Raw genomic sequence first — 25,663 nt, 5'->3', positions numbered from 1 at the left:
CAAGTGTATCAGGAGGTTTTTATATGAGACACCTCGTGTACTGAATTTGCCATCCAAGTGCAGCATCTGACACTGCCTCGGACCACCATCATGACCAACGGTTTGGTTTGGCCATTCTACATAAGCTGAGGGCTCCTAATCCTGGCCAGTTCCTTGCAGATTGCAAGGCCAGGAAACCCATGTGCAGTCACACAGAACATGACTTCATCCAACCCAGAAAATGGGGGCATCACACTCCTGTTTTTGAAACCGCTGCCCTAACACGTCCCCCCCAACACTGCAGTATGCCAATCATGTTGTGGCTTGGGGGATTTGTGAGCATGCTCACAGATGAAGGGCTGCACATGAGCAGTACACATCTTGTGCATGCGCAGTCCTCTCAACATCGGAGATGTGCGCTAACTAGGATACGGTATATGTCTGAACCAGGCACTCTAGTACGGTCCTGTGTTAACAATTGCACAACATCACTACACATACTTTGCCTCATGCCCTCACTAGGATGGGCAGGAGCATAAGATATGTTGGGTCACTAAGGATGATGCACAAACCAGGTATAATTGTCAGTGCTATACAAAGAATAAAAAAGCAAATAGCAGATATTTCTCTGAAACCTTAGTAAACCATATACCGTACTTCTCTTGATCTATACTGTAGATTACTCATGATAAAATAAAATATTACTTCACAAAATTGGCCAATGTCAAATACTGTCTTTATTTGCCACTGGAAAAAAAAGGTTAATTTAATACCATGCTCACTCAACCACGTGAAAGTCTTTTTGTGTTCTGTGCGTTTTATAGAAATAACTGGAATTATCAGACTGTAAAAAGAATTAAACCAAATAAAAACAGAAGGAGGTGAGATGATTGTCCTACACAGTCTGCATCACTCTCCAGAAGTCTTTATAACATGGAACAGAGTGACATTGTAGAGAACTTGATGACCGTTGTTCCAAGTGTAGAGGACTCTCTCCCGCGGGTTGTAGTCCAACATAGAAATGTGTGAATACTGATTATGGAATGGAATATCTGTGTACTCATAAGTAGAAGAATTTGTGTAATACGCAAAGTAAATCTTGGCTCCGGCTAAATGAGAATTGGTTACATAGAGGGTGCCACATATCATAAAGGACTCTCCAGCGCTACGTTTTGGGTAGCCGGTATCCCAGGTCTGGAGGATCTCCAGGGTCTGGGGGTCCAACTTGCTGACAACAATATTTCCTGCATTCTGGTTGGTTGTGTAGACAGCCCAAAGCCCATTCTCATCCACCATGAAGTCAATGTCCGAGAAACCACCCCAGGAGTAAGGGAAGGTGTTGTTATAGCCAGCATTGTTGAGGTTCCTCTGGACAGAGACACTGCGTGATCGGAAGTGGTATTTCACTACAATATTGCTCTGGTACTTGTTATAATACAGAGAGCCATTGTAGACCACGTGTCCAGTGCCGGCCCAAGGATGAGGGAGGAGGTGCTGAACGAAGTTCTGCCCTTTTATAAAGTCATTGAGGCTGCGATATTCCAAGACTCTTCGACCTTTTAGGTAACCGTCCATGTACCAGACCTAGAAGAGACAAAGCGTTCGGTTAAAAGGGGACTTGAAAAATAAAACTATATTGTGTTACAGTAATGTGCTCCTAAAATGATTCCATTAGTGGTACTTTATAAGTCTACACAAAGGAGCAACACTATCAACCAAACAAGAAAGTGGTTATATAATAGAGGGAAATATCTCCACTAAGGTTAGGAGCATACTTTCAACAAAGTTGACTTAAATAACCTCAAAATTGTCTGTGGCATCAGACAGACTTTTTCTGTATGTGAAAGCAATATTTAGAGCATTCTTACCGACTCTGTCAGGCTCCTCTCCTGGAAAAACCTGGGGAGGAGACACTGAGGTGGAGCCGAATAGGTGCGTTATTAGGCCCCCGCGAGTGGAGCCAAATAGGCGCGTTGTAAAGAATAAGAATTTGAAGACAAATGAAGCAAACTTCAATGTATTGATCAATATATGAACTAAACATTGTTTAATATGGTTACAGATGTGCCCTTATCCACAGAGCCACAACTAGTCTTTTGGGTGCTATTGTACCAGAAAAAGAATCGGTGCCACCACCCTGGGGAAGAGGCATAACAAAACAGACAAAGCCCTATGAGGTCCCTTCCTAAAATTTAAATTAATAGAACACTACAAAAAATTGGATTTGGACACAAATCCTCTTTATACCACATTTATACACTTTACTTTAAAGCTCATTTTTATTTAGTGACAATACCCTTTAGTAAACACACTTCAATAGACTGCCATAGCTGGGATTTGAACCCATAATCTGTTGTATTCAAGTCAACCACTCTACACATTGAGCTTATTGATCCTGCTTAAGAACTATGAGATTTCTCGATATATGAAGCTACTTGAACTTTGTAAAAAAAATAATAATAATCAGCATTGCAAATGAGCAGATCTATGTAGTATATTAGCGACAGTAGGGGAAGGAGACAAGAGCGGTCAGGAGATGCTGGGCCTCAAAGAAAAGGGAAGCTACAAGTGAAAGTAATTAAAACAGATAATTGCCACCAACAGTGCCCCCTGCTTATCCATATATTCAAATATATAAAAGCAAATGTTAAGGCATGGATTTCCACCAATAATAAATCATTGATTGCAGTTGCCATGGACTCTCTGTAACAGATATATCTTCTACACAGGCTCCCAGGAATATGTGGAAAGTTCCACTACTGACACCATTATATTGGTAGAACTGACTTTACAGATCTCTCACCCTTTCAATCTGTACAGAAATTCATAGGTGCCACTGTATGGTGGAATTTCATGCATTTAACGCAAGTCTTGAAAGAGGGATGGTCTTAGATACTGAATGAGTTACAGCATAATTAGTAAACTCAATCATCGGACCAATTATTGATAGGCTGCACATGTGTCTGGGCCGCAAGGCACGTGCGCGACGCTGTCCAGCAATACATCCTGCTACTGTTTTGATTTTTAGCGGTTGAAGGCGATTGGCAGGAAGCCAGCATTTGGGGGGGGGGGGGTGACCAGCCGTTTCATGGGAGTACCAGAAAAACGCAGGCATGCCTAGGGAATACGGAGGCATGCCCAAGCGTTTTAGGGAAGGGTGTGTGACGCCAGCTCCGGCCCACGATCAGCCTGATTCCATCGCAGCCGCCAAGTAAGTCCTGGGCTACTCAGAGCCTGAACACGCCTACTCATCCTGGGAAAGTCATTCCATGGTGAGCGGAATGCTAATGGTCGCTGCAAATTAGCAGCTATGCCATAAGTTCCGAATCATTTCCTAAACATATACAGTAGATGGTGTATAATTTATGAGGAAGTCATTGCCTATTTTATGTATGGAAAACATTCTTATACTGACATACTGTATAAAGATATTCTAGACTCCTGTTTGTCTTAGAATATTACATGGGATACACACAGGAATGGCTCTACCTACTGTATATTGAACTGCTTAGAACGCCGGTTCTGCGGGGGTGCCACCAGGTCTGCATATCAAATTACTAAGGACGTCTAAGTAGAAGACATTAATATACTTAATTCAGGTGGTGGCTGTGAAAATCCTAAGACGCCACCTCCACACATTCACTTTCACTTAAGGGGCAGGAAAGTGGGCATCGGTGTGGGGTAAGAAGGGGGGGGGGAGGGGTAATGAGAAGCCTTAAACCAGCCATGGTTGCACACTAACCAACTATGGGGCCAATCAGGCAACAATAGTGCCTGAAAATTTGAAGCACTCTGCTGGTGTATGGAGTCAGCGAGGGGAGCATTCTCGTGAACGCAGCAGCCTATCAGAGAAGCCATCAGTAGGTGTCAGTTTATGCCTCTTGCGACATTTGCGCTTTGCCGCACAGTCCCTGAGTACAAAGATGCAGCAGCTTTGTTTCAGCCCTACTGTCAGATAGTCTGTGCCCGGCTCATATCTTATCTGCCTGATGACAGCTTACGGAATGTGTCTCTTACCATAAACTGTTATTTTTCGGGTTTATATATATATATATTTACATACACTAGCTAAGCCCGCTTGAAGCAAAAGCATTGGAAGCTAGTCTGCTACCTTATGATTGCCTCTGTGTTTCTGTATGTGTGAAAGAGGAAGAGCTGTAGTTTCACTCTCTGTGTTTTGGTTACACACAGACACTAGGGGTGAAATGTAATAAGATGAGAGATTCAGAAAGTGAGAGATTTGGTAAGAAATCTCCAGTTTTTTTAAAGTGGCAATTATTGACACAGCAAAATCACACTGGTTTTGCTGTGTAAATGATTGCCACTTTAATAAAACTGGAGATTTCTTACCAAATCTCTCACTTTCTGAATCTCTCATCCTATTACATTTCACCCATACAGTATGTGTAAACATATACATGTTTCACTGATAGATTGTATTAGTACCAGGGATGTGCCCATATTATCAGGTAAGTGTCCTCTAAGAGTTCTCGTAGCCTCGGTACTTTGTGTTATCTATAACGTGCACCAGTTTAGTGCCCATTCTATGCATTGCTTCCGCTTTACTGCTGTGTGTCTGGAAGGAGAGTTGCAGCGCCATAAAAGACAGTGCACAAGGTAATGCAGTTTATGTGGCCGTATAAGCTGCCTGACTGCTGGGAATGTCTCTCCCCACACAGCTCAGCAGGGAAACTATGCAATTGTTTACTAAGAGCCACATCGGATGAAATGATGTCTCCCTTCTGCACATGCTGCTGGCAGTAAACGGACATCATATGGATATTTGTGTATGAAGATCCAGTGTGACACATATTGGCCCAATATTATTGGGGATAATTGTTTTTTATTAACTCTCTGTATATACATCTGTAACACCAAGGTTAACAAGAGTTTTGATGAGACCCAGCACAAGTGGCATGGCCAGGCTTGTAGGTGCCACGTCCACATCACATTGTGCATACCATCTTGGTGGCAGGCCTATGGCAAGGTACTTTACTACTGTACCTTTTATTGACCCTCCCTTTCTCTGCCCCACTGCCAATCCTGGTTGTACCTTGTATATCGTTGGCAGCGGTGAGTTGTGATTACTGTAGGTGTCCTGGCACTGGCAGAAATTTTGAGCAAAACGGAACTCTGGGACAAGATGATATAAGTGACTAATGGTCCAGCTGGCCACCCTGTAATTATTATAACATGAGTGCAGTAAAGGAATCTGGAGATAGTAGCCCATAAGGTAATTGATTTGTAGGAATTTTACTGATACCGGCAAGTCTCGCCCATCTCCATTTTTTGGAAATTCTGCAGATTGTGTTTATAAACCGCATCCAATTTATAGCAGCTTGAACACACCATCAAAAGCCCATACACACTAGATGAGAAAGTAAATGATATTGCTCACAAAAGCCCTGAGAAATATCTTTTACTATCTTGTCTAGTGTGTACACTCAATATTGTTAACAATGCGCGCACTCCCACGTCGTTGAAAAAAGATAGATACAGTAGATATATATATACTAGATGACTACAGTTTGCCAGTTCCTAGCCGCAACCCATACCCCTCACTGCACCATCAGTCTCTCGTCAGCGACTCCTCTCTGCCCCACCCCTGCTGCTGTGCTTAATTATACCAGAGGCATAATCTGGGAAGCAATGGGGTTATCTTCCTCCGGGCTCCTGCTCCCAAGGGGGCACCTCTCCTTCCTTGTGAGTTTGAATCAGTTAATTGAAAGCCATTGATATCTTCTCTGTGGCTGACACCCCCTCCTAACATCATTTTTGCAAGTTTCACACCCTTGTTAAAACCTATGACCTGCCTAACTGGAGGCAGACACCAAAATGATTGAGCTATTTGGGGGGCACCAATATTTATCTTGCCTCCGGGAAACTGTGACAAACTTACGCCACTGAAATGCACCATCCACTTTGCACAGCTTCCACCCCTCTCTGCTTGTTGCACTGCCTCACCCAGCCACTCTGACCCTCCCCATGTACACACACACACGCACACACACCTCCCAAACTATTCCCAGCTCACACTCACCACCTCTCCTAAAACAACCAGTCCTATCTCCCTAGCAGTAAGAGCCACTGGAGGAACGTTCTACCCTGGCTCTCTATCTACTGTAGCTATCTATCTAATTATCTATCTGATAAACTATAGGTCATGCACAAAATATACTTTTTCCTTGACAAAAGCCGCGTAACATATGGGCTCACAGAATACAATGGTACGACACAGGTTTTGGCATGAAGTCACCGTGACTATTGACAATGGATACAAATGAGTTCTGTAATGCAGCCGTAAAGTATCCATTGAATCATTCTGGAAGACCTTTTCCTTTAATATCAATTTAAACTTATAAATTGTCAAATTGCTAACTCATATATTTTTTCTTACATTTAAACAGAGCGATGGTAAGCCATGGGTCGATGGGAATGAGTATCATTTCATAAGTACCCGAGTTAGTATCAGTAGTAATACCACTTAAGAGCTATTGCTTTGTCAGGGAGAATGAGCCCGGCTGGAGATTATATTGCTCTGGCACTTTGCTGTAATGGGATTTCCACCAATATCCAATACAGCCATCACTTAGAATGCAGGACATGGCTGCTGGAATCAATGGTGTTTCTCTTGCTCTCCGAGCTGATGACATTACACCTCAGAATGAATTGTATTACAAGTTGCAATCGATAGTGTTACTGCTTGCAGATGATGGTGCCATCTCACAGAATGGATGGGGTTACTGCTGGAAATCAATAGTGTTACACCGGTACTGAGCAATACGAGTATTAGCACTTAGGATAGATTAAAAGGGTGATTGTTGTATACAAGTCATGTGACCCAACACCTGCAGACAGAAGGTCATTGGAGGCCGTCTTAGCCAGGGCCTCATAAAGACATTGCATCGTGTAATAGTCTAAAGCGTGGATAACTAGGATCACTCCAGCTGGTGAGCTACAACACCCAGCATGCCCTGCCAAAGCCTGTACTAGAAAGGCACAGGAGGAACACTCCTGAGTTAACCCCTTACTTACGCCTCTCAATAAAAGCATTCCTTTTATCAGTTATTTATAGTGTCAAAACAATTGACCACCAGGAGGAAACCATTGTTGGTTTTCAGCAATCAGTGGACAATGGCCATCCCTAACATGAATGAAATACAAGCAGGGAAGCAGAGAGCCTGGTCGTGCCCAGGTCCTTATCAGGGGCTGTGGCCTTATCATGTGAGGCAAGGCCATGCACCCTTAGAAAAATACAGAAAAAAATACCACTTTGTTTAAACACCTCCCTGTCCACACTACAGAGAAGAACTTCTGCATCTTCTGTTGTCAGGTAACAGGGCCCCACTGGCCCCCTACATCGGACCTGGGCCCAGGTAATTAGTACCCCCTCCCTTCGTCTCTCTCGGCATCACTGAACACAAGTAGAATACCAATGACCTTGCACTGCTTTAGTAAATTGACAGTTATGTTTCTAAATGGTCATCCCAAACAGGCTGAAGGGAATTTAATGACAGTGTCATGTTCAATAAGTGTCGGCACTTAAATATCTTTGATACTGTTAAATAGCATTAGTGTCATTATTATTGTAATGTTCAAAATTCCAATCTGTTCCAAGTGGTTTCCTGTCCTTTGGAAAAGCACTGATTACATCAATTGTAATATAATAATATTCATTCTCAAATAAGGAATTTCCTGGGTCTCATGTTATATTCATTCATCAGATAGGCCAGAGAAAAACAAGCAGCTACGGAAGAAGCGACGGAGTGAAAATGAAGCTTAAAAACAAAATTGTAATGCGTATCTGCAGGGGCTTACCTCCTATTAGTCGTACAACAGATGTTTACTCAGGATATTATAAACATCATTTGATGACATAATGGGACAACTGCATTTTCTATTTGTTTTACTACTTAATGAGGTTGGATCTCTCCCCGTGAAGGTTTATTGCAGTATTTACCATGATTGCAGAGCCTACACTGACAGACTGAAAACAGAGCACTGTAGAGATCCCAACAAAAGCTTACTGGGTACCGGACTGGGCCATGTAATGCCTCACATCCAGTCACATGTGAACCCTGTGGCCGAATTAGAAATTTTGCACCCCCTGACAAAAAAAATCTGACACCCCCATACATTTCTTATATTTTTTACCTAAATGCTCCTTACCATGGGTTATGCTCATTGGCAGGAGTTACATGCTTGTTGCCAGGGGTTTCATGCTCATTGGCAGCAGTTATTACATGCTCGTAGCCAGGGATTTCATGCTCATTTTCAGCTGTTTCTTATTCACGGTCAGTGATTTTTTTTTTGCTTGTTACCAGGGGTTACATGCCCATTGCCAGGGGCTAGATATATGGGTAGATAGTGTGAATCACATACATTGGACATGATGAAGTCTTGGTCTCTATTTAGAAGCAGGTAAACAGCATACCAGGTAATCAGTATAAGCATGGAAGGTTACAGCATTGCAGCATACAGGTGTCACAGCATAGTACAATCTCTTCGGAAAGCTCCAGTGGTCCTTATCTTAGCCCACACCCCGGCCTATCTCTTGGGCAGCTATTCCATTATCAAGAGAAGTGACCCGCTGCCCTGGAAAGGCCCAAAAACCTTCATATTTCAAATTTGCTCAATACTACGCAGTCCCATTGGGACCCTAATAATAAATGGGCCCAATACAAACATACATGTGGAAATTAGTATTTTCTTATGTGTATCCAAGTCAAGATCAAGGTTATGGCCACTGCCCCTCATACACTACACTCAATTTGAAGTATGGTTTCAGGGATTTAAAAGTATATATATATATATATATATATATATATATATATATATATATATATATATATATATATATAGAAGCATTTAATGTTGATAAATATAAAGAAATTCATTATGGGAACAAAAATGAACAAGCTACTTATAGTCTAAATGGAGTTACATAGTTACATTGTAGGTGAGGCTGAATAAAGACTTGCGTCCATCTAGTTCAACCTATATTTATAATAGTTTATCCCTTGTTGTATAGTATGTTCCGATATTTTAAAGACAGATTATGTTACTTATTCGTACCCATGGATGTTTTTAACCAATACATGTTTATCCAACCTTATTTTAAATGTATTTATAGTATCTGCCGACACCACTTCTTCAGGAAGAGAGTTCCAAAGTTTAACTGTTCTGACTGTAAATATTTTTTCTTCTAATCTAAACTTGTGCCCTCTCGTCCTAGATTCCTGTCTAGCTGTCTGTTTGACAGTTCCTTATATTGGCCCCTAATGTATTTATACATATTGAGCATATCCCCCCTTAAACGTCTCTTCTCTAGTGTAAATAGTCCCAGCTTGCTTAATCTTTCCACGTAGCTTAAATTCTCCATCCCCTAATAAGCTTTGTTGCTCTTCTTTGGATTTTTTCTAATTCTATGATGTCCTTTTTATAGTGTGGGGCCCAGAATTGTACTCTGTATTCGAGGTGCGGTCTAACCAATGATTTGTACAGAGGCATAATTACTTTTGAATCCCTAGTTTCGATGCCCCTTTTAATACATGCTAGAGTTTTGTTGGCCTTTTTTGTTGCTATATTACATTGAGCACTACATCCTAGTTTGTTGTCTATTTGGACTCCTAGATCCTTTTCGAGTACTGATTTACCCAATTCATCCACGCTTAGTTTATAACTAGCACACTGGTTATGTCTCCCAAGGTGCATGACCTTGCATTTGTCCACATTGAACCTCATCTTCCACTTTTTTGCCCACTCATCTAGATTGTCAAGATCATTTTGAAGCATGGTGACATCTGATGATTTAATAACTCTGCCTAGTTTTGTATCGTCCGCAAAGATGGATACATTGCTGAGTAACCGCATCCCAATATCGTTAATAAAAATGTTAAATAAAATGGGCCCTAGAACCGAACCCTGAGGCACCCCACTTAGTACTGGTGTCATATTTGGTAAGGCACTGTTCAAAACCACTCTTTGTTCTCTATGACAAAGCCAGTTCCCTACCCATCTACAGATATTTGCCCCTAATCCCAGGTCCTCCATTTTATTTATCAACCTCTTGTGTGGTACGGGATTATTATTATAGGGATTTCTGCTGTAGAGAAGGACTTGGAGGTCATCATAGATGAAAAATTGGGTAATAGTGCACAAGTGCAGCAGCAAAAGCAAACACTGACATGCATTAAAAGGGGAATGGATTCAAGGGATGCCAATGTGATAGTGCCTCTTTACAAGGCATTGGTGAGACCACACTTGGAATACTGTTTTCAGTTCTGGGCACCGCACCTTAAAAAGAACATAAATTAATTGGAACAGGTACAGAGAAGTGCGACTAAGCGAGTAAAAAGTCTCGAATCACTAGAATACAACGATAGGTTAACCAGGCTGAATATGTTTTCACTGGAGAAATGGAGGTTGAGAGGTGATATGATTAGTATGTTCAAATACAGGATTGGGAATCATATGGAACTGGGAGATGATTTGTTCACTAACAGGCCGATACTTAGGACACGCAGGCATGTACTGAGGCTCGAGGAAATGAAATTCCGTACTGAATTAAGAAGAGGATTCTTCACCATTAGAGCAGTAAATGCCGATGGGGGTGGTTACTGCAACTACTGTTAATGAATTTAAATCAAAACTGGATACATACATTTCTGGCCACTAAGGAAATCCTATAGATATGACTTACTCAGGTCAGTAGTTACAAGTTAGATAGGTTGAACTCGATGGACTAATGTCTTTTTTCAGCCTTAATTACTATGTTACTACAGTATGTGACTGAGGGGCAGATTTATTAAGCTCGGTGAAGTGATAAAGTGCCTGGTACTTTATCACCGGCCAATCAGCTCCTACAGTACCTGTCATTTTTCCAGCCTGTAACTTCAAAGTACCAGGCACGTTATCACTTCACCGAGCTTAATAAATACACCCCTTTGTTCCACTTCTTTTATCAGATATATCAGCCAATAATGCAGTGCCACTGGGGGGGGGGGGGGGGGGGGGGGGTCAAAATCCACATGATAGAAAATCCTTATTCCATACAAGCCACTTCCTTTTATAACAAATATTCCCCAAATCCAGATGCGCTGCACAATCTCAGCTCAAATCTTAACCTGTTCATTGGTAAATTATTTTTAATGTTACATTTCCAGGCTCTGTTTTAGAGTTTAATACTCTACAGACTTCAATGTCCTTCTGAAATTCTGATAACATGTTTCTTACAGGACTATGCATCTCCAACTTTGCTGTGATTGATCTACTGATCTAGTTGTGTCATTAGTTTTTACCAAGATACTGGCCAACCTACAGTATGTGTCTGCATACAGGAGAGCATTAGTGAATTTTGGTCTATTGCAAGGATTTGCTCATTCTAGATTTACTTCAGCAACTTCCTCTGCTATAATCCAATGAAAGGCCTATTAGTCTGTTCTTGCGGTGTTCTCCTCAAATGCCGCCATAATAATTACTATTTGTCACATATATTATAGATATGCCGTATTTACTATTTACAGCACGAGAATGCTGCCTTTAACCGGTCCAGTTATATTAGCCTCGGAGTGTTGTGTGAACAATGGTCCCCATGATTTATAGTCAAATCTGCCTTTTAATCACCTTCAGTAGCTGCTCTGATTTGGAGCTCACTGTATTTGAAATGCATTCTGGCCGCAGGCCACCGTTCCGCTTTTTGTCAAGCTCACTATTAGGATGTGAAGTTGAAAAATATACGGCGTACAAGCTGAAGAGCCAAAGCACTTAGCCGCATGCATCCAGTATGACTAATAATTCTAGAAAGAGGAGGGAAAGGACAACATAATAGTAGAACCTAAGTAAATGAGAAAAACCGTAGGGGTTCCAAAACTCACGTAAATGGACGGATACACACGCAACCGTCAGAGAGAAGTGTTAGGAACAAACTGTATTGAGTCCAGTTTCAAACACTTATATTATTTTCAATAACTGTGTGCACACAACCTTGCATACTGTATTCAGAGACACCTGGGGATCCATTAGAGAAAGTTTGCAGGGAAATGGCAACAAATAATAAAATCTGGAATATTATAATAAACCAGATTTAGAGTTTGACGTGACATATGCACTCTTCCTATAGGCATATTTATAATTGGTGTAGGCCAGGGGTAACAAACTCCAGTCCTCGAGAGCTACCAACAGTGCACATTTCCCAGGTCTCCTCACAGAATCACAAGTGAAGTATTTAGCTCCACCTGCGGATCTTTTAAAATATGTCACTCAGTAATGAGTGCACCTGTGAGGAGCTGGAAAACGTGAACTGTTGGCAGCTCTCGAGGATTGGAGTTAGCTAGTCCTGGTGTAGGCTGTGGAGTGCATATGAGACCCTCATGCATCACACTCTGTAACCACAGTATACCTAACTTAATGATCCCGCAAGAATGTGGGCAGGGCAGGGTGAAGGGGTAGCATGCATGTGATGTATGCACACTCGAAAAGTTGGCATGGCTGCCCAGGAATAGGGCGTGACCCTGCCAGTTTCTCCATTGGGAGCAGGGTGGCTTCCCAGAAGGTAGGGCAAAGCTCAAGTGCATTTCGCCCTTTTAAAATCAGGCAGGATGCTGTACCCTGCTAAAACAGCCTAGCGTGAGGACTACTAACTGGGGCTGGCAAATGGGTTCCCCTTTCTGCACAGCACCATTATCCCAATGAAAGCTAGTACCATGCAACGAAAGCAAGGACTCTGGCACCGTGAGTCTCAAGGTCATGTGGTATAGACTCCAATGGAGAATTCACATGGAAAAGCCACACAGTAGCACCTGTTGGAGGTCAGACATCCTGACGGAACCACAAGGCTGCCAGGTCTTACCTAAATGGATGGAGGCAGCCCTGAATGTTCCTCATCCAACATTTCAGGCACGAGCAGGTTGGGGGTTATCAAGCCATCAACTGACTCCATTGACACCAGAGGGGTAAATACACTCTAGTGAAACCATAGGGGTAAATGCTGTATAAAAGCAGCCAAACAGGAGTGCCTACATAATGATGTTGGTGATCAGCAACACCACCACCTCGTATATTTAAACTAAGTTTCCAGTATTTCCAAAAGATACAGCTTGTATAAAGAGCACAGCATCTGGGGATCCCCCTGAGTCACATGCTAGAGATACCTGAACTGTACGTACTCTTCTTCATGTGCAAGAGGCAGCAAAAAGTAAAAAAATTAAAACATTTCTGAGCTTAGTCCAAGATGTTTAAATGTAAAAAAAAAAAAAAAAAAAAAAGTTTAAACCCACATAGATTACCGTATAAACCTGCAGATCTCTTGTGTTTGCTTCAGATGCCCTTTCAGAATAGAAATCTTTCCCATCTCTCCGTCAGGGGGGCGATGCATAAAGAACCTCACAGATCCTTATCTAAGGGGAATTTAACAAATCTCACTACTTACCTCTCCATCACATGCGTACAGCTTCCCAAGCTACACAAAGTCTCTTATCCTCTCCTATACCTTTCATGAGAATGGTACCTTCTCTTCCCAGGCGCTGCAGACCGGCCCTACCAGCTGTGCCTGCCAATAGTTCTGATGCTCTGAAAACTTACAGGACATTTTCTGGACTTGGCACAGACGCGATGTAATTCATCTTACCAAACAGACTAGTTCTGCAGCTTTTCAGGATCTTTCCTGCCCTGCTGTTCACCGTCTAAATGGAAAACTTTATTAAGCTTTATTCAGCGCAATAGGGAATGCATCAAGGCAGACAACATTAGAACAGCGTGAGCGGATTGTATTGTCCACCAGAAGCCTACAGCATTGCCTACTGGCATAATAGCAGCAATGTTGCGGTCACTTGGGTTTGCAAAGTCTCTGCTTTAAACCTCTATGAGTTCACAAACTTTGCTACTGTGTACTAGTGAACTTTGAAGGACACCGAGGCCTCCCGTGTGGCTCAGATTTGCACTTCAGATGTATTATTAAGAATTCAGAATGATCAAACCCAACAGGTCATTTTTTTTTGCTTAAAAAAAAAAAAAATTGAAAGTTTTCCGTCTCCTTGTTACGGCGGCTGCCATATTCATGGAGACATTTAATCTGTCCTGCTATTGAGACTTCCTCTAAATCCTTTAATTTCATTAGCTGCGCTTGGCTCGTTCCACGGAGGATAAAACAGATTAGGTAATAGCAGTTTGGATGTTCTGACGCCGCTGTATTTTTGCTGCTAAATGAAGCACGGTTTAAGTTGTGGTTAGAATAGAAAACACTTGGCTTGTGCGGTAATGGGGGGATAATGATATATAAAGTTGCATGGAGTGGATTAACAGTTTACTGGTCACAAATGTGATGTTATTATTGATCTAGTTATTATAATTTGTAAAGCCCGGGGTTTGTAGTGTACAAGTTCATAAAGGATGTGTGTTTATGCTTCCTGCTAGCAATTCTGGTTAGTTGTCCCTAGTGGTCGAAGTGGAAATTTCAAACTGGTGGTATGCAAAATTTAAAGTATATTGGGGGTATTCAATCCCCACCGCTATTTCCCGAGGGGGGGAATAGCAGCGGGCGCCTATTCAATGCTGTTCTTACCAACAGCATTGAAGAGGCAGCCCAACAGCATTGAAAGGTACCTTTGATAAAGTTGCCACATGACAACAAACATGTTAGGTAACACCTGCCTGTTTTAATTGTTGCTGGACTTATTGAGGACATTGGACTATCCAAATCACCTTGGTCTACCAACTACCACTGGAATCTGGTCCGGAATATTGCACATTATTTCAACTGGGACACCACCACCTGCATATTTTTGGATTACAATTATCGCATATTAGAGAGGACACCTCCACCTTGAGGACTGCCAACATCCTCCAACGGTACACATTGATCCTGCATGGTTCAATTTCCAATGAAACAAGTACGGACACAATCAGGGGACTTTGGCCCTTATTCTGGTTGGTGCGGTAATATCCGCGTGCGTTCGTGCCGCCGATGTTTTGTGTCTGCGCATGTGCAGAGGCGTCTCTGCGCATGTGCGAGCCGGACGCACGGCCACATTCCGCATGAAATGTGTACACTACGAACAGGGGGTGGAGAGGGGTGTGAAGGGCTGTTTGGGCTCATTACCATATGTTTACACCCCGCGTTTCATGGGCGTTCCCATGAAAACGCTGGGTGTACGTATGGTAATGCGGCCGTGATGCACGTGTAGGGGGCGGACATATGACATTGCCGGATGTCAGCTGCCCGCCCAGATCCCTGCTTTTGCACGGAGAAATGCCCGTGTGGTCTGAGGTTGCGGGAGCTGGCGGACCACTCGGCCCTGCATTCGATGTTCTGCGACCATCGAATGATGGGGGAGGTTCCCTGAGATGGAGGAGGTGTATTCATGAGAAATACACGTGCGGTCCGTTCGGACAGCTTCTTACCGCGTACGGACGGAGTTGGCGATCCGTATGGAAGGCGGGGTTTAGGACGCACGGTGCTGGCCGCATATTCGGATCCGGCCGCACCGATCAGAATAAGGGCCTTTATTACAGCACAGTAAACCATAAGTATGCCTCATATGTCCTTTCTCTTTTTTTTATTTGATAGGAATCTACTGAATTTTACAGCTGAATTTGCTATGTACACTTGTTACAATTAACTGCAAATATTCCTTAAATGTTTGAGTATATTAAAAATTGTATTTTATTGTAATATCTTATTGATCCAATTAACTCATTTAGAGCTCCACTCGTTTTTTTTTTTTTTTCTGTATGGCCACCGCAAGAGGCAGATCTCTGGGAGGCAATGAATTCATCTGCTGCCAGGCTCCTGCTCCCAAGGGAGCACCTCTACTCCCCTGTTTTTATAGCTTGTGATATCTTCTCATGAGAGTCTAATATACCAGAAAAGCCACACAAATCCCCAGACAGAAGACTAGTTAATTGCGGCACATCCGTGTAAATGTAACCTTAGTGTGGGTACAGGTGAGTGCTATGGGGAATGTATTTTGTGTCTTGCCCCGGGAGTTATGTTTTCTGTTGACCACTTTGCCATGTACTGTGGTTGTCCTGATATGATGTTTAGTTGATTTTGTGCTACCCACAAAAGTTTTGAAATTACAAATGTACTGTATAAGACACACAATGATGTGTAGGTGTGAAATACACTGCAGCCCATAATCAAATATCCTAGCATGATGTCCAGTTAGGCATCCTTATTAATGTGTGGTGAAGGGAGACCCAATTAATAACGGAATAAATTCATAAATGTTTTTCATGTCTAAAATTAGCATGTGTAATTATATTATTAAATCTCATCGGTGCTTGTTTACAACAGAGATTCAATCTGATTTCTTATTGCCATTATGGGCTCAGGAAGGAAACGTTTCTCCCCGTGAGGCTAATTTAGCAGCTGGCTCACTGAAGGCTTTGCTTTACCTTTAGGGAACCGTGCGGCTAGACTTCAGAATACATTGAACTTGTCAGACTTAGGTCTCTTAAGACATATTCCCACGCTTTTTTGTATAATCCTCTTATTTCCCCTAGATGAGAAGCAGATCAGGGAGAAATACAGAAGCAGTTTTCCTGACCTTTCCCAAGCATTGACTACTGAAGTCCATTGTGCCTGACCTTTCCCAAGCATTGACCACAGAAGTTGCTCTGCCCTGCCCTTGCCTGGATTGTACATTGTGTCTGACCTTTCCCAATCATTGACCAATAAAGTCGATCTGTTTTTGCCTGGATTGTCCATTGTACCTGACCTTTCCCAATCATTGACCACTGTAGTCTCTCTGCCCTTGTCTGAATTGTCCATTGTGCCTGACCTGTCCCAATCATTGACCACTGAAGTCACTCTGTCCTGTCCTTGCCTAGATTGTGCATTGTGCCTGACCTTGCCCAAGTATTGACCACTGAAACTGCTGTGCCCTGCCCTTGCCTGGATTGTCCATTGTGACTCTTATTTGCGAGCTCCGGTACGAAGACAGGGTGGGCGCACATCGTCCCACCCGCGTACCCATGGGAATGCCCAGCTTTTTCATGGAGATGCACATAAAATGCTGGGCGCTCCCATGGGCAACCCCCATCCTCGCTGCCATCTGCCCCTTGCCTGCCCCAATCCTTGTGAACGGCTTGGCGAATATGCAAGTAGTCAAAGCTGTTCACAAAAGAACTGCACGTGCGCAGAGCCACAAACATCGGAACGGTGGCAAATTCGGCCCAATCCGAATTAATTAGTAAGTCACAAGGCCTAGAATCCCACCCCATGTCAACATAACAACCAAATATGGTGTGTTATCTGCATACAGCCTGGATGGCAATCTCTCCATATTTATACCTTCCAACATCTGAATTGGTTCAAATTCTGAAAGGGGGCATGGCCACAAGTAAAGGGGCTTTTCCTATACTTACAATGGGTAGTTGGAGACCAAACAAAGGTACGGGCCATAAAAAACAAAACGGTTATTGTACCTGTCAAAAAGATACAGTTCTAGGGTATGCATACTACTCTAACATTGTTCAGTATTTGCCATTAGTATTGGAGCCTCTGGGTCCTTGTAGCCAGCGGAGTAAAAAAAGGTTACACACTGGATCAACCAGCCATTAGGTGACTTACCCTATTATCCGCACTGGGAGCCATAGTATCCGTCATCCAAGATCCAAACCTGGACCCCGAGGCACGTATTGTGATTGGGTTACTGACACCTGTGAGCTTTCCACAACCTGAAAATGGAAAGAGAAGAAAAAAGAAAGTGGTATGTACACGATATTTATGGTAGATGCCTTTTATTGAAACATACTACATCCTCTGCCATATGTGGGAAACTTTCCCCGTACCCTATCCTGCTTTGGCAATGTACATCCAGGGGGAATCCAATCGGTCCTACCAGCTTGGGCAGCAACATTGGGAGTGGGATGGTGACCTCATGAAGGTGCACAATGGCTTTAATGATTAAGATAATTATAATACCTATAGTTTAAGTAACAGTAAAACATAGGTTTTTTTTTACTTAGAACCACTAATGTGTTTTAGATTTTTGTGGTTACAGCTCTGTATGGAAGACCATTGTGTACGTTCCTACCTCTGTTAGAGGGACAGGCTTCTTGATTGGGGTTGGCCTAATTGGGGTTGAATGCAAATGGGTAGAAGTTATTATGTTTATAAACTGGTTGGTCAGGGAAGGTGCAGCATCTATTCACAGTGCCTGGGGGCAGCCCAGTATCTCCAAGCGTGCTGCAAACAGTCTCAGTTATGCACACATGGGGGTGCTGTGAGGGCCTGCCCCATTTCCCTTGAAGCCCCACCCTATTTCCCATTACGCCCCGCCCCTTCTTCAAGCGCACACATAGGGTCCTAGATCTAGGAAAACCTATGGTAGGTATGCTTACTGTAAAGTCCAGGGGGAGGAGGGAGGTGTATGAGCACTCCAACCCCCTAGGCTGTGTACTTTTTCAACCAATCACAATATCATATGCTAGTAGCTTAAGATTGTTAAAGGGAAATCTTAGTATTATTATGACCTTAAGAAACTTAATACAGACCAAAACAAATATCCTATTATTCTTTTTGAGCTAAAGATGTTTTGTTATTATTACTACACATAGAATAACTGTTCAGGGATAATAAGTCTTCGATCCTTAACCACAGACCTCAGGGTTTTCCCACCTTCGTAATCAAAGCTATTTCTCTGTGTTGAACTAACTAAGAATACATTTTGTCTCTTGAAGAAAATTGTATATAGTTAGCTTGCTTTTTTATTTTTCTGTGGGAACAAAAATGGCTTTCTTGCGACCGCAAAGTAAAAACAAAAGCAGAACTTAGGTCACAATGGGAAAGAATGACATTTTTTAATGATTCATTTTAAAGCTACTGCCAGATAATTACTACAGCTGCAACCCCAGAAATGTAACCAACTGTGTAACCTTCTCCTGAACACAGACGAATGTATGTATTTTATCATATCTAAATAATAGAACCAGAAACAAAATTACAGTCTGTATTCTATTTATTTCACAATGAAGAAAACAATCGAATGAAATTCGGCACACGTCTCACTGTTTACCTATAGGAGGTCACATGACCGCACAGAAGGCCGTGAGACCATTGACCACCCCTTCTTCCTGTAAACCCTCCTACCAGATCCCATGACTCTGCTCTCTTTTGGTCCACCGCCTACTTATCAACCACTCCTGCTCATCTCTACACCCACCTTTACCGTCCCTTAAGTTCCTATCTGTGACCTCTAAGGTCCCCTTCTCATCTCCATCTACACCTCCCTTCATCTGCTCTTTTGGCCTTCACTACTACATCGATCTATGAGTTTACAGAACACATTCCTTAAGGCACCACATGGTCCATGTTTTAAATATATTCATGCCCAGGGATATACTTAAAACCTGGACTGTTAGAGTGTCTTGAGGACAGCATTATTATACCCAAATATTATACCCTGAACATGTCAGCCTTAAGCTTGTGTTGACCTTCTGTCACTGTCAACCTAGGGTATGTCGACCATTCTTAGGTGTCGACCTAGTCACTGTCGACCAATAATGGTCAACCTAGTAACTATCGACCTAGACATTGTTGACCCATTATCCCAGAACTCTCCTCCATCTCCCCATCTTTAATCTATCCTTAACTTTGTGATAATTTCCTTTTTTACTGTCTAATTGTTCAATCATCGTTCTACCACTGTTCTACCACTACCCCCATCTGTGAGTCACTTATTGGGCTACTTGTTTCACTGGAACAAAATTTAGAGTCCTCCCTTTCACCTACAAGCACTCAGCCAATCCGCGGATAGGAAAAATGTACCTAAAGCATATAAACCACAAATATTATATGGACCTAATCTCAGGGCATCAAATTCACAACTTGGCCAATTATCAATCAACTGCGCATGCGTATAGCTCATCGCGTGCATGGCCAATTCCATTCAACGATAAAATACAGTGTTTATTTCAATTGCTAGCCATTCGCAAGTTGATTGACAGGAAGCCAGCCCCCAGCATTTAAGGGTGGTAACTGGACGTTTTCTGGGAGTGTCAGGGAAAACTAGGCTGAAAGCTGAGGGTCCCCTCTTTCCATGGGTACAAGAATTTTAAAAATCGGCCCTTGGGAACCAGAGATATCTGACTTCAAAGCAGTGGTCCCCATCCATGCCTGTTAATTGCTCTTCCCAGTCAGATATTTCAGGTTCTGTCTGACTTAGGGCAGTATTCAATGAAAAAAATTCGCCGTGCATGGCGAGAGATTTTTTCTCTCGCCATGCACTCGCCCTGTTTCGGAGGGCTCGCTGCCACTCCTGCTCCCTCTATTCAATGTGGTTAAGACTCGCCGCCACTTGCGGCGAGTCTTAACCCCTGTAGCGGACGAGCGTCCGCGGCCGGGAGCTGGCAGGGAGCCGTGGGACGGTGGCAGCCAGGGAGATTAATGTGGAGGGGAGGCGGGCTCCCCGGGACCCAGGCAGCACAAGCTGCCCCCCCTATAGCCAGCGGGGGACCCAGTATTCATATGCATGCATATGTAATGATCGGATGCAGTGAATATATGAATATCTAATGAGCGGCTCGAGAGCTCCGGCCCCCTGCTGGCTGCTCTGTGTAAAAAAAAAATATATATATATTTTAAAATTAAATATATATTCATGTGCTATAAGCACATGAATAAAAATAACATGCCCCTTCACAGAAAAAAAAATCCTGATTTTTTCACACCAAAATTAAAAAAAAAAAACTTTTATTTTAAAAGTTCACATTCCAGCTCTCCATGAAAAGATAGAGAATTGCGACACGGAGAGAGACGGCGAAAATCACTTAGAAAGACGGCGAATATTTCACATTGAATAGGGTTGCTCGCTTTTGGAGAGCAAAATGCTCCGTCCAAGGCGAAAAAAGCACAAATTCGCCATAAAACAGGGCGAATTTTTCTCATTGAATACTGCCCATAGAGTTTTTCTGAGGGTATATTCCAAAAGCTGGGACTCTCCCCCTTTGATGGACACTAGTATATATATATATGTATATATATGGATCCGATATGATTTCCCGGCGGTCGGGATCCCGGCGGTCGGAATCCCGACACTGGAATCCCGACCGCCGAAAACACGACAAGGGGGGGACATGGATCGCCCCCCCTTGCGGGCTCGCTGCGCTCGCCACGCAGCGGGCCCGGTGCCTCGCTACGCTCAGCACGCTATTTTATTCTCCCTCTATGGGTGTCGTGGACACCCACGGAGGGAGAAAGTTTCGGGATTTCGGCGGTCGGGATTCCAGTGTCAGGATTCCGACCGCCGGGATCCCGACCGCCGGGAAATTAACCGCATCCCATATATATATATATAGAAATCCAAATAGCCAGGCACTGCCTCCGTTCAGCAGTGTTGTGTGGGTGCCTTCACTTTGCAGAAGCAATATACAGCGAACAAAGGTGTGCAGCACTCCAACCACGATCTTGAAGAAAATCAGCTTTTATTGAACAACGTTTCAATACCACATCGATATTGTCATCAGGTTAACATACATAGAATGATAGACAACTTAAATACCCAGTGCAAGTGGCGTCTAAAGGGGTGTGTACCGGCCAAGCGCGCCAACAGCGTCAGGTGCGACAGGTCAGCATGCAAAGACGGACACACCTCCCCCAGAGGCGCAACAACATGACATCACCCATCACCATGGTACCTCTGTCATAACAAATAGAAATGACAGGCGTATATGGTGCCGTAAGTTTTACAAAATGATACAAAGTAATACATAAATTACCTCAAAAAATACATCCAAAAAATAGAAAAAATGTAAGACAGCACAATAGTGCTGATATAAAAACCACACTCAAATGGACAAGAAAAAAGGAATCATTTATATAAAGTGACTTATAAAAGTGCTACCGTGCAAATGTGTTAAACATACAATACACAAGGAATCAATGATGAAAAAATGCAAAAATCAGCATTATACATACAATTGGAGAATAAATAACTTTAGATCCAACAATACTGAACAATGCCTAACAGATCAATTTATGAGGACGGCTATACCAGACTGTTCATTCAGCCCGTGAGGGGTAAGAGTACCCAGACGGGCAATCCATCGGGCCTCACATTTAAGGAGCATGACTTTTCTATTGCCACCCCTAATGGGCACGGGAATGTGGTCTATCATACGATAGCGGATCGATGTCAGTCCATGTCTGGCCAGCAAGAAGTGCCGAGCGACCGGCTGGTCACTCCGACCGGCGGCTAAGGCACCCTTGATGGCCGATCTATGGGCCGCCATACGATCTTTAAAAGGCCTTTCAGTTTTGCCGATGTAAGACATGCCACAAGGGCAAATAATTTGGTACACCGTGTAACATGTATTGCAGGATAAGGTATGCCGAATCGACATGACCTTCCCAGTGCGGGGGTGATTAAACGACGGGCCTGGCAACATAAATTTACATGAAGTGCAAGCGCACCGAACACAGCCTAACTTTCTGGTGGGAGGAAGGTTGGTAAGGGGTGCAGCATTAGATTTAACTAACAAATTTCCCAGGTTACTAGAACGTCTGAAGCTAGGCAGTAATTTTGTCTTGGAGAGACCCAAGTCAGTATCAGACTGTACGATCGGCCATGTCTTCTGCGCAATTTTGGTGACAACAGGACTGAATTGGGTATAGGTGGTTACCCATGGTAATATGTCGGGTTTATTAATGTCAGGGGGAACTTTAGTCAACAAGGAAGATCGATCAAGAGCAATCACATTATTTTTGGTGTTAAGTAATTCAGCAAGTGGGTAGCCCCTGGCTACAAATCGTTCAATCATGCAATCTATCTGATGGATGGCCACAATCGGATCAGAGACAGTTCTTTTAACACGCAAAAATTGTGAGTGTGGTAAACTACGAATAGTAGACCTGGGATGACAACTGGTATATTCTAGTAAGTTATTGCGATCCGTGTCTTTTTTATAAAGATCAGTATGAATCAACCCGTTTTTATATCAGCACTATTGTGCTGTCTTACATTTTTTCTATTTTTTGGATGTATTTTTTGAGGTAATTTATGTATTACTTTGTATCATTTTGTAAAACTTACGGCACCATATACGCCTGTCATTTCTATTTGTTATGACAGAGGTACCATGGTGATGGGTGATGTCATGTTGTTGCGCCTCTGGGGGAGGTGTGTCCGTCTTTGCATGCTGACCTGTCGCACCTGACGCTGTTGGCGCGCTTGGCCGGTACACACCCCTTTAGACGCCACTTGCACTGGGTATTTAAGTTGTCTATCATTCTATGTATGTTAACCTGATGACAATATCGATGTGGTATTGAAACGTTGTTCAATAAAAGCTGATTTTCTTCAAGATCGTGGTTGGAGTGCTGCACACCTTTGTTCGCTGTATATTGCTTCTGCAAAGTGAAGGCACCCACACAACACTGCTGAACGGAGGCAGTGCCTGGCTATTTGGATTTCTATATTGGAGTCTGCGGTTGCTTTGCCGCTTCTCTCCTGCCGAGGGCACCCCCGATTTCTACTCTTCATCCGGTGCATTGGTCCGAATTCACTTGGTCCAGTGTGTTCATCACTCCCCCCGTCTTTCCCTCTACACCTGTGTGGTACACAGTGATCATTATGGAAGAATCACAGACCAGCAATACTACTGCCAGCGGTTACCAACGTACGGTCTACACAGCTGGTGATGTCTACAGCTATTCCGCTAATGAAGCTGATTCCATACGATACTCAGATGCCTTTGACGGATTGGTTGAAGCTACTCCACTTGAGGAAATTTACCGTGACCTTCTAAAAATCAAGAAAAGAGAAATTGATTACTACTTCCACGGCCTCGCGTTAAGCGACTATCACCGTGCCGGCAAAATTCCTCGTGGATTGAGAGTTAAAAACTCCCCGACAATTGGCAAACATGACCCTTCGTTTTGCAGAAAGTGGGTTGGTATTGCCAACAAATGTGCGCTAGATTGGATGTTACTCATCATTGAACATTCTACCAAAGAGATTAAATTGTGTAAAGACAAAATCATTGCCTTTGAATCTGCACACAAGCCCAATCTACTTAATGACAAAGATTGTGATTGGTACGACAAACTCAATACTCAGTTACAAATCCATAAGCGGGAACTGATTAAATTTAAAAAGGACAAAAAGACCAAAGTGGACTTGGACTATGAATTAAATACAGTATACCAGTGGACTGTCCCCCATAGAGATGGTGATATCAGAAAACCGTTCTTCCGATGCAATAGAGGCAGAGCCCCTCGAGATTACCAGTCTTCAACCGACTTTAATTCCTCTGGGAGTGAGACAATGGACGCTGCACCTCACAGTAAAGTGATCCCTTTAGGAGTCAAGACAAGACGACAAATCACCGCACCCGCCGCTTCACCAGACGTGGCGGCCAGTGGCGGAGGCAAAGGCCGCGGAAAAAGAACCCCGAAAGTTCCGAAATAGTTATTAATTTGTCTTCCTATGAACTCACCCCAGCAGAGACCAAGGTCTTGTCTAAGGGTTTATCGTTTATCCCTTCCACCGACTTTAATCATTCTGGGCCTTATTTTGGTTCATTCTTTCTGACAAAATCCTTCTTAGATGGACAAAACCATGTGCACTGCAGGTGGGGCAGATGTAACATGTGCAGAGAGAATTAGATTTGGGTGAGTAATTTTGTTTCTGTGCAGGGAAAATACTGACTGCTTTATTTTTACACTGCAATATAGATCTCACTTTGAAGTAAAACCCCACCCAAATCTAATTCTCTCTGCACATGTTACATCTGCCCCACCTGCAGTGCACATGGTTTTGCCCATCTAAGAAGGATTTTGTCAGAAAGAATGAACCAAAATAAGGCCCATTGAGTGGGACATCGAAAATTTTAAATTATCTCGCCAATTGCGTCTAAAGGAACATTTTAACAAATCTCCACCGGCTATCGCTACTGATTGTACCAAAGAGATTTTACCTGCACAACTAAAGAGACTATAGCCTAAGTCCACCTTCGATCCCCAGTCCTTTAATGCATCTATTCGAACGTTTACCAGGATGCTCAATTCTGAGGTGTTGTCAACTGAAAAGCAACCCAGGACGCATTACAATAATTTAAATAATACTGAACGTGACATTATCAGAAATTTGGCATCTAACAATTCCCTGGTATTTCGGGGAGCAGACAAGGGTGGTGCTCTTGTTGTTCAAGATATGGACAAATATCACACACAGGTCATGGTCCATTTGGACGACCTCGTCACCTATAACAGACTGTCCTGCGATCCCACGATGGTTTTCACCAAAGAACTACGTGAGTTGCTGGCTAATGCTGTTCTACATGATATTATCTCTGTTGAATTGTCCAATGCCTTGATACCCAGTTTCCCTATTGTACCTTTGTTCTACTGTCTACCGAAAGTGCATAAGTGTCTTGTCAACCCCCCGGCAGACCCATTGTGGCTGCACGGGGTTCGTTGATGCAACCCATATCGGTATATCTTGACTGTTTATTCCAACCTTGCATCCGCAATCATGTTAGATACTTGCTTGATACTAACACTTTACTCAGAAGGCTCATGGAGTTTGGACCCATCGATGGTGACATTACGATGTTCACCATCGATGTTTCCACACTCTATACCTCCATCCCCCATGGGATGGGGTTGAGTTTTCTTAGACAATTTCTTTCTAACAACATTTACTACAAAGGACCTGATATCTCTCTCGTCCTTGAAATGATG

The 25,663-nt window shown here is 43.0% G+C and overlaps 1 protein-coding gene across 1 annotated transcript in view; it reads right to left on the bottom strand.

Annotated features, from left to right (window-relative positions):
• Positions 1 to 698: 698 nt before the first annotated feature.
• The window catches only part of OLFM2 (olfactomedin 2), a 148,786-nt gene continuing 123,821 nt past the window's right edge, over positions 699 to 25,663 (bottom strand). Inside the window, 2 exon segments of the mRNA XM_083185057.1 lie at positions 699 to 1,563; positions 17,552 to 17,658. Of these exon segments, the coding sequence (XP_083041183.1) occupies positions 889 to 1,563; positions 17,552 to 17,658 (782 nt within the window). The 3' untranslated portion in view covers positions 699 to 888.

This window comes from Crinia signifera, chromosome 4 (genome assembly GCF_055691185.1).
Source record: "Crinia signifera chromosome 4, ASM5569118v1, whole genome shotgun sequence".
NCBI lineage: Eukaryota > Metazoa > Chordata > Amphibia > Anura > Myobatrachidae > Crinia > Crinia signifera.
Note: the sequence above shows the minus strand (reverse complement) of the source record. Positions and strands in the feature narration are given on the sequence as shown.